The 8,421-nt window shown below is 40.4% G+C and overlaps 1 protein-coding gene and 1 long non-coding RNA gene across 2 annotated transcripts; one reads left to right on the top strand and one right to left on the bottom strand.

Moving 5' to 3' along the window:
- Nucleotides 1–245: 245 nt before the first annotated feature.
- cbx8b (chromobox homolog 8b) lies at nt 246–3,338 on the top strand. The gene is made up of 5 exons (XM_080721075.1): nt 246–402; nt 516–559; nt 834–899; nt 1,025–1,091; nt 1,807–3,338. The coding sequence occupies exons 1-5, from the start codon at nt 334–336 to the stop codon at nt 2,647–2,649; spliced, it is 1,089 nt and encodes a 362-aa protein (XP_080577201.1). The 5' UTR covers nt 246–333; the 3' UTR covers nt 2,650–3,338.
- A 3,510-nt stretch (nt 3,339–6,848) lies between these two features.
- LOC308281184 lies at nt 6,849–8,142 on the bottom strand. The gene is made up of 4 exons (XR_013961819.1): nt 8,080–8,142; nt 7,547–7,654; nt 7,186–7,288; nt 6,849–7,041 (listed from the first exon to the last, which is right to left on the bottom strand). It is a non-coding gene; the product is annotated as an uncharacterized lncRNA (long non-coding RNA).
- Nucleotides 8,143–8,421: the final 279 nt, after the last annotated feature.

Genomic DNA, 8,421 nt, shown 5'->3' with positions numbered 1-8,421 from the left:
TGCGCGAAATCGAGCCACCGCGCGAAAGAAGCCACCATTTTCCTCCACCAGTCCTGTCGTTCGCTCGCTCCTCCTCCTCACTTAGCAACTCGGGGCACGTAGCAACGGCTGGACCAATGAGCGGCCCGCAAACGGTTCCACCGACGGCGGTTCCCTAGCAACGCCTTAAAAAAAATGTGATGACGTCGCCCTCGGTTCGAGAGTATTATGGTCTGTCGGGAATTCAGTCAGCGAGCGAGAGTAAGAAGAGGGCTGGGGAGAAAAATCTCTTTCCAGCAGCAGCAGCAGCCAGCTAGCGTTCAGCAGGCTAACGGTAGACAGGACGCAGTAAACATGGAGCTGTCTGCCGTCGGAGAGCGGGTGTTCGCCGCAGAATCCATCATCAAACGGCGGATCAGGAGGGTGAGTGCGAGGCGGCTCGCCGCGTGTTTTTGCTGTATTTATAATGCAACAGCACCAGCCTCACTTTGCCTGCTAACCCAAGTGTTGTTTCTATTTCCGATGGCATTTTATAGGGTCGAATGGAATATCTGGTGAAATGGAAGGGCTGGTCTCCCAAGTAAGTCCGCTCACATTTTCTGTGTCATTTACATAACCCGGACCGTCGCATTTTATGTGTCTGGTCTTTTTCAGCTGTGCATTTCGTTAGCTCGCTGAAGGCTAGCGAGGTTTCTGGATTAGTGGCAAAGTCATTGCAGGCTGCACGCTGGAAATGGTTAGCTTGCGAGCTAACGCTGTAGGGCCATTGAGGTAGTGTGTGTGGCCGAGTGTGCGCTTGTTTTTCCAGTGCATCGGCCAGTGAACCGTGACCACTCTCCGTGTTTCCTCCACAGATACAGCACCTGGGAACCAGAGGAGAATATCCTGGACTCGCGTCTCTTCGTCGCTTTCGAGGAGAGGTAAGAACCGTAAGATGAAGAGTGGCCTTCATCAGGCTCAGGCGGACGACAAATATTAAATGCGTGTGCCCGTCTCTCTGTCCATATTGACACTTTACCGTGGGTGTGTTTTGATCATTTCGTAGGGAGCGCGAAAGGGAACTGTACGGGCCCAAAAAGAGAGGGCCAAAACCCAAGACGTTCTTGCTCAAGGTACGTTTTGTGCGACATAAATCATGGGAACGACTCCTTGCTGTAGAAATACCAATAAATCTTATGTTCACCCAATAATTTCAAACACTTATTAGCCAACTCGTTACTTATACACTTTATGCACTTGCAAATTGACATCGGTTCACGCTCCATTAAATGTCCCTGCATGAATGTGCTTCATTATGCGAATCAGTCCTACCTATTCAGCGCTGTGTATTTCGGTCTTTTGTCTGTCAAATCTGACCGATGCCTGTTGGCATTCAGCGAATGCTTATTAGGAATGACTTAAATAGCCTATATCCCGTCTGTTAATGTCCTGTTCATTTGGCAAACAGTTTTTTTTTATTGAAATATGGCTTGCTGAAACTGTGCTAAAATAGATCCAATGCGCTAAAATAGATCCAATTGTTGCAACACCCGACGTGAACTAAACTGAATAAATATGTACATTGTTAATAAGTGCCTCAAGTTGTCCACGAAGGGGTAGTGATAGTCGTTTAATTATCAAGAAATGTCATACAGAATCTTTTGAACAAAGCTGCTATAGAGAAAGTGGAATTTCATGAACGCTTCACCCTGTTTATAAACATCTGGTTTCTTGCAGTATTAATCTTTAATAGTTAATTAAGTGAACTGATATTAATGCACAAATGCAGTCTACCTGTCATCATTGTTTGTAATTTGTCTTATTATTATATTTGTTTTCCTCATGTAGGCACAGGCTAAAGCTAAAGCCAAGTCTTATGAGTTCAGGAGTGAGGCAGTCAGAGGGCTGCGTAACACATACTCCAGTCCGGAGTTAGTCGTCACCCCCAGGGCCAGAGAGGGCCTCAGAGCTGTCGTTCCTACCATCTTCCCACCCAGCACCGTCAACCGTGGCGAGAGCGTACGCGTCCGCCCTCCGGAGTTGGCCCGCGACCAGCAGACGGGCCCGGACGGATTCGTTCACGTGCCCAAAAAGAGAGGGCCGAAGCCCAAGCTCCGTTTCAAGGACGCCGCCGCCAGACCTCCTGCGGTCTCCGACACGCCTAAGAGGAGAGCGGAGGAGCTGGTGATTTACAGCCCCCCCCACAAAGTGGCTAAGCTTCACGGCGATGAGGAGAGGGGCTCTGCAATGAGGCTGATTAAACTAGGCCACAGACACCAGGAGAACCACGGCTACAGACATAAACACCACCACCACGCCCACAGCAGGGCCATCTCCATCGGAAGCTCGCACCAGCAGCAGCGCTACACAGACCGCAGTCTGCAGCAACACAGAACGGGCTCAGAGACACACCGGGCCAAAGACGGCTCCAATTACCTAGTGCCTGCACATTTCAAACACCAGTCCAAAACTAACCACGGTCAGTCCAGTGACTTTTGTCAAACGGGAAAGCCTTGCTTCTTGGAAAGGCCCTCCCCGACCCGAGTCATCGGTGACATGGACGAAGGGACGTGGAGGCCGTCCCGCAGCAACATGGAGAAGGTCCTGGTCACAGACGTGACCACCAACTTCTTGACCGTCACCATCAAGGAGAGCAGCACTTCACAAGGCTTCTTCAAAGACAAAAGATGATTTATGTCATTTCAATGTGTCTTCTGTCACTTTTGTTTTTTCTTTCTTTTTTTTTTTATAGCTTGTACCATAATCATTTTGATGTCTAAAGAATATAGTGTGATTAAACATAACAGCTTTGTATCTAATGTATAAAGGAAAATTACAGAATGTGTATATATTATATAAAAAAATCTGGACATCTATTTAATGTATTGACCAAATTAAATGAAGTCAATTCACAACATTCGTTGGGTAAAATGCAACGGTTGCAACTTGCATGTGTCATTTGCTGCAAATAGTTACCTTTTGTACAGCGCTTCATGGTCGATTTTCAAGTGTCAAATGTGCGAAAATACTTATAAAAAAATGTAGCTATACATTTTAAAGTTGGAATTGGAGCATTATTGATTTTTTCAAATTCAAAAGACAAATTGGAGTCGGACGATAATATGCCTTGATTAATGCGCTATTCCCGTTAAAACAAAGGCTTATCCTATACTTGTCTCCCATTTAATTTGAAGTTTCTCAAGCACTTTTTCGTCTAACGATTAATCAGTCTGACTGAGTCTGCCTTATAGGACAGTTCGATATGTGTTCTTTGTTCTATTTTTAACTAAAAAAGAAAATTAAATATCCAAGACCCGTTCCCGTGCACATTTCTACATTAATACAGTAGGCCTATTTTTGTATAGATACTTTCTTGATGTAGCGAGATGATCACAGTTGTTGATGTTAATTTGCTTTCAAGACCTTTTTCATTAAAACATTTTGAACTATCATTTTCTTGGCATGATTATTTTTAAAATTTGAGAAACCAAAAGCCGTCGAGTGTGGTAGGCAGCAGCCTATATTTCAGGCCTCATGACCTTCGTGACAAGACCCACGTTTGTTTGATTGTTGAGTTGAGTTTATCATGTAGCTATAAACGCTTATTTAGGCATTTTTAAACATTCATTGCAAGTTATGATATCTATAATTTGGGCGTGGTAATTTCTCAGTGGAATTTAGTTTTTTTTTTAAATCAAACGGCTCATTTATGATGACCATCCGTCTACGTGGGAGCATTATCAATCAGCAACCTGATAAAAGAAATACGCGCTGAATTAGATCTATACAGTTTCACTTCATGTTTTAGTTTTGGCTCTATACCTTAATTCAGAGCATATGGTACAGCTCACGATTTAATACTGAGAAGGAGAGTAAAATGGTTAGACTAATTTGACACGTGACATGAAGGTTTGATAAAGACGGACCGCTCAAAATAAAGTGAAACGGATATAAATGTGCGGATATCGCTATCAAATTGCAGCACATGCAGGATACAATTTGAGAGACAACTATTAATGCATATGGTAAGGCACCTTATTTTGATTCGTCTATAAATCCAAATTATGCAAAGCCAACAGTTAATTAACAAATTTCACAAATCAGTCATGTCTGTGCCCGTTCATGTCTATTTATGGTTTCAGTTATGGTATGCTGGCTAAAAAAACAAACATAAATGCCGACGGCGACGGATGTCTAGGCCTATTACTCAGTTAATCACAAGTGTTGTTTTGCCTCACACACAGAAAAAAAAAGGTTCCAACTGGAACCAAAAATGGTTCTTCAGAGCGATTCCATAGAAGAACCATTTTTGGTTCCACAAAGAACCTTTTTCACCAAGGTTCTTTAAAGAACCATTTATTCGAATGGTTCGATAAAGAACCATTAAAGGTGCTTCAAAGAACCATCAAAAAATGGTTCTTCGAGGAACCGTTTCTGGTTCCTCAAAGAACCATGTCAAAAAAAGGTTCTCTGAAGAACCTTTTGGAAAATGGTTATTTATAATGGTTCTTCAGCTACAAAATGGTTCTTCAGCTAAATGTTTCATTACACTTTAAAATATCATTTGTTGGAAAAGAAGAACACAAGATTAGTTATAACTTAGAATTTTATTTACCAAACATCAGTTACAAAACTATTAACTATTAAGAGCTGTGCAACAATGCATACACAAATAAAGAAATAAATAAATAGTGCATGTAGAACCTATTTACATGACTAAGGGGTTGTCCTTTGGGAAGACATCACTACCCTTTCAACCACCTATACCAGGGGTGGGCAACTTTAATGGAGGGGGCCAATATATTGTCAAACTCATTCCATCTGGCCACATTGCATATTGTTGCCGTCTCTCCATATTTGAACTTTGTTTCCTGTAAATGAATGTACTACTTAATCAATAGTATGTCACACAAAAGTAGACGATCTATTTTGAATTGCATGCATTTAGTTAACATCATATTACTTTATGAACTTATACAATCGCATTGGACAAAGACAATAACATTTTAATACTAGTCCTTAAACAGCTATAAACCTGTGGGCCACATTAATTGAAGACGGGTGCCGAATGTAGCCCCGGCCACCAGTTGCCCATGTCTGGCCTACACAGTTGCCATACAGTGGCATCCTACAGATTTAGTGCATTCGCTACCTTCCTCACAGAGAGGGGCACTTTGGATGTTTTGGATTTTGAAATGTTGAGTTTTAAGATGAATGCCTCAATGAAAGCAAATGGTTTTTTTTTTTAGCTGGGCTGGATACGCTATGTTGTACAAATGAAAGATTCCCAACACAGCACCCAGTGCCATTGAAATGTCAACGCTTCCATTGTCCATTATCATGACCATCCATCTTGACAGTGATTTCACTTTCAGAGTATTTCAGAGTATTTCTGCCTCCTTTTGTCAATCTCTTCCACGTTCACTAGTGGCCGTCTTTCCTTTTTAAACTTGTTCCTCAAGGAATAATGCAGGCCATCCTAGAGAAAAAATAAAATAAAAAATAAAATAGCATCAGTTGAGAACTTCCAGATGAATATTTACCGTTTACTTGTTCAAGCTCTGGTCAATGTACATTTTTAGTCGTAACATAAGATAAATATTAAACATAATGTAAATGATATTTAGGTAGCCAATTCAAAACAGTGATCACTATTTAAAGCAGGACTATGTAATTGTCCTCTTCTACCAAGGATTTGCACCTGGTTGGACAACATTTTTACCAGTGAGCAAATGACCATCAGGTAAAATGTTTTGCCAGATTTCAAATAAGAGCCACTTGTAATGATTAGTCACCACTAGTTTTATTTCCAAGTCTACTTTCAGGAAGTTAGTTGTGACTAGCTTGTAACTGACACTACTATATATATATATATATATATATATATATATATATATATATATATATATATATATAAAAAAACGTATAGCGGCAGGTGCGCAAGAGCGCTTCACTTTATTTGATCTGCCACGCAACATTCATTTTGACCACGCATGCACACCCGTGTATTAACAAAAACATAACAGTGAACTAAAACTTACAAATCCAGTTCCATAAGGTTCCTTCAAATAAGGGAAGCTGAACAGGACAGATTTGAGGACCTCCACATATCCATCGTGTCCTGGATACCTACAAGTTATAAAAAGACACATACAAAGACATTGAGGTCACTCATGTGACAGTGCATCATGCAGTGACACTTTTTATGTTTTTTTTAATGTTTTTATGTTTGCACTGATGTGATGTCATCTACTGGTGTATCAGCTCTAGGGCTGATTAAGTTATCAGTGATAAACATAAGAAGCAGTTATTTTCCCTGGGTGAGCAGAATGATTAAACACAAAGGCACCCGATAACCTATTAGGGTTGACAGCTTAGAGGTTAGATAAATATAAAATTGTGGTTCTCAAAGTATGGTTCAGGGACCCTCAGGTGCCCACAAGTCCTACATCTCAGTCTTAATTTGGTTAGGGTGGGTTTTAGGGTTAGGGTTATGCATAGTTTTACTGAGGTTAGGGTTAGGGTCAGGTTTAGGCAGTTTTACTGAGGTTAGGTTTAGGTTTAAGCATAGTATTTTCACCAGGTTAACATCACCAGATTCAGACTAATGGAATGTAGGAACAATGAAATGTCAGACCAATGCCATGGCATGGGGTTGTAAATTGACCATTTAAAATATACAACAGATTATGGGGTTCCTTGAAATGAAAATCAATTGAGAACTACGGATAGATAATTGGATATGGCTAGATGCATAAATCTAGGGATAGAGATGTCTATTAATTATTACATTGTATAAATAGAGACATGATATATGATAAATAAATAGACAGATAAGATAGAGACACGCAGTTATAGATGACGATATCAACTTACATGTATGGCTTACATGTTTCGCTCAAGTGGTCAAACAATGCTTGAATAAACATGTTTTTGAGTCTGTTTTTTCCATGTGACCGTAGAGCAGGATCCTTATTGGCCAATGCAGTGAGGACTGCTGGAGGAAACCTAACTCTGCTGCTCAACATTGGTAGGACTGCTTCTGCTGCTGGGGCTGACTGGATCACAGGGGCTTCTTTTCCACTGTAAAAAGTAGAGTGGGGAAAAAACAACTTAGTTCAAGCAAAGAAGTTAATAGTTTTTATATATTAATATCATCTTATGAATTTCAAAGTCTGAAATACATCAGATGTAGAGTAGACTCAATGTATACCGTAATTAACTTACAGTTTCAACTGCTCCAAAGCAGACATGAATTTCACTTGGTCTTTAATTCGCTCACTCATTCTTTCAGTCATCTGTAGAAGAGTAGGACCATCTATTTCATTATCTACGGCAAAAATAAACAAAATATTAGGGTACGATTGCAATATGATCAGTGCCTTGTGACACCCCCTGGATGAGTGTCAAAGTGTCCTTGAGCTGCCTAAACCCTTCTGTTGAGGATTAGGTTGGTGCCTAGCATGTTTGCTTCTGCCATTGGTGCCTGAACGTGTGTGTGTGTGAATGGGAGAATGTAAACTACATTGTAAAGCGCTCTAGGAAAAGGTGCTATATAAATGAACCATTTACCAATTACCATTCTTACCTTACTCAACTGCTTGAAAGGGTGATGGATCACTGTAATGAGGTGTTTACCCTCCAAATGGTATGAGTCTAAGGCGTGAAAGTCCACCTCATCACCAGGCCTGAACACCTGATAAGATATGCACAAATGTTAAAGATATCAACAAGCTTGCAGTGCAGCACTCGGTGCCGTGCTGTGAGCTTGTATATCTGCTATTTCAATAGCCCAGGTAAAGCATATAATAATGGTTAAAGTAATAATGCCTGATAATGTGTTCCAGGTTTTAAGGGGTTACAGTATGTACAGTAGGGTCAGCAAAATGTTTATAATATTTAACATTTGTCCAATTCTTGTCAAACATCGATTTCACCATTGATATAAAACCATCTAAAAAGAGCATTTTCCATTGTAGCCTACTGACATTTTATTTGTATCACAATGCTGGTCTATCAAAATTGTAGTCATACAGCAGTTAATTAAATTGTACACATATTAGACACGCACGCACACACACACACACACACACACACACACACACACACACGATAACTTACTTTTCTTTAACACTGGCTTCCACCGTCTTCCATTTACTGACAGCACATCCTTTTTCACATGTTCTGGAAAATTCAGAGCTCAAATGAGTCAAAGTGTATTCTCAAATGGATCTAAAACATTCTCTATAGTGGCGTTTCCATAAAGCTACTTTTTGCGCATTAACGGCTTAATCGCAAAATCTTTTTATGGAAACACTTCAATTTGCGAATAAACTTTCATTATCCGCAAAAAAGATAATACGCTTGGAGGAGGAGGATTTTGAGGGTTAATCGAATAAACTAAATTCGCTTAAGTGAATGGAAACGGGTCAGACAATAAATGCGAATAAAATATGACGTTCT

This window comes from Nannobrachium achirus, assembly GCF_963921795.1.
Source record: "Nannobrachium achirus genome assembly, chromosome: 3".
In the NCBI taxonomy this organism is placed as follows: Eukaryota; Metazoa; Chordata; class Actinopteri; order Myctophiformes; family Myctophidae; genus Nannobrachium; species Nannobrachium achirus.
Note: the sequence above shows the minus strand (reverse complement) of the source record. Positions and strands in the feature narration are given on the sequence as shown.

Coding starts and splice junctions, on each gene's coding strand:
- cbx8b (XM_080721075.1), top strand. CDS start 334: ATGGAGCTGTCTGCCGTCGGAGAGCGGGTGTTCGCCGCAGAATCCATC. Junction 900..1,024: donor TTCGTCGCTTTCGAGGAGAG/GTAAGAACCGTA, acceptor ATCATTTCGTAG/GGAGCGCGAAAGGGAACTGT. Junction 1,092..1,806: donor CCAAGACGTTCTTGCTCAAG/GTACGTTTTGTG, acceptor TTCCTCATGTAG/GCACAGGCTAAAGCTAAAGC.